This window comes from Condylura cristata, unplaced genomic scaffold (genome assembly GCF_000260355.1).
Source record: "Condylura cristata isolate star-nosed mole 26May11 unplaced genomic scaffold, ConCri1.0 scaffold01501, whole genome shotgun sequence".
In the NCBI taxonomy this organism is placed as follows: domain Eukaryota; kingdom Metazoa; phylum Chordata; class Mammalia; order Eulipotyphla; family Talpidae; genus Condylura; species Condylura cristata.
In genome coordinates this window covers 1-1,357 of record NW_004568602.1, presented here as the reverse complement: position 1 = coordinate 1,357, position 1,357 = coordinate 1, and the positions used below count along the sequence as shown (strand labels likewise).

At 71.9% G+C, this 1,357-nt stretch overlaps 1 protein-coding gene across 1 annotated transcript; it reads right to left on the bottom strand.

Moving 5' to 3' along the window:
* Positions 1 to 12: 12 nt before the first annotated feature.
* Positions 13 to 346, bottom strand: LOC101633606 (protein CXorf40A-like; the record flags this gene model as incomplete). The annotated part of the gene is made up of 1 exon (XM_012735016.1): positions 13 to 346. A coding segment is annotated over exon 1 (253 nt), but the record flags the coding sequence as incomplete, so codon positions are not given.
* Positions 347 to 1,357: the final 1,011 nt, after the last annotated feature.

Genomic DNA, 1,357 nt, shown 5'->3' with positions numbered 1-1,357 from the left:
GGGGCCACTTGCCAGCTATCACTCCGCGGCCAAACTTGTCTCCTTCCCGCAGCAAGTCCTGCGCCTGAGCGGGCGTCATGCCCCGCCTGTCCAGCAGCAGAGCCCTCCAGGAGGCGTCTGCCCAGTCCCTGCGGGCGATGTGGACGGCGACGGTACGGCCCTGATGGCCGCTCAGCAGGGGCCGCCAGCGCGTCTCCAGGGTCTTGACCCCACTGAGGACGAAGCCCGCGTAGGGCTGCCGGAAGGACAGGCAGTGGAACTTCATCCCGCGGCGCCGGGGGCCTCCCTCGGCCTAGGGAAACACGGCAACACGGTCTCCAAGGGGCACCTCTGGGCGGTCTCGGGCGCCGGCCTGTGGGCCTGATCGGCCCGGTGCCCGAAACCCCACTGAGCTGGGGAGTGGGCGGCCGCACTGTCCGCTCCTGCTGCCCCCGCGCTGTCAGCCGGACAGGGCCTGGCCGCTGGGCTGACTGGACGTCCGTGGGGTCCTGGGCAGCCTTGCGGGAGGCGCTTCTGCTGTCGCCAAGCTGTCAGCTGGACAGGGGCTGGTCGCTGGGCTGACTGGGCGGCCGTGGGGTCCTGGGAGCCTTGCGGGAGGGTGGGGCACCTAGAGAAGGGGATGGGCAGCACAGGCTGGGGTTAGCTGGGCCACAGAGGCCTCCCAGTCACAGGCCAGCAGAGGCGGGAGCCCTGGCTGTCCAGCCCAGCGGGCTGCGCTACCGGTCTCCTGGCACAGGAGACAGCCGGCTGCCTGGATGACCTGCTCATGCCTGGGGCTGGGCAGCACAGGGACTGCCTTCAGGTAGCCACAGGCAGGCCAGTGCCCAGGCTTCTGTGCCTCCCCACCCCCCAGACCCGGGCGGCTGCCAGCTCCACCCCTCCCTGGTGGCAGTGAGGACACAGCTGGTGGCGGGTATAGCGCCCAGGTCCTTGGGGGCGCCTGTGCAGCCCGGGAGGTGAGCCGGGGGAGGTGGGCCAGACAGGAACGGGCGCTGGCGCTCTCCCCACTTCCGCACTGGCGCCAGCCCAGAGCCCCTATTTCGCGCGGTGCAGGCACATACTTGCTGGCTGCGGGCAGGCGGCGGCGCTGCTCTGCTGGCCGGCGGCGAGGCGGATCGGCAGTCAGGCGATGACGCCTGCCCGCACACGGGCACGGCGATCGGGCCCCGGACCCCTGGGTGGACTCGCAGAGGCCGCGGCTCAAGGACACGGACGGGAATGGGGTGAGGGCGCAGGACCAGCGGGAGGACCAGGCGCTGCGGGTGCGGCCAGGAGAGGGCGGGGCGAGTGTGGGCGGGGCTTCGGAGACAAGCACGCGTCAGAGGACCGGCGGGCGGGGCTATTCCGAGCAGGGCGG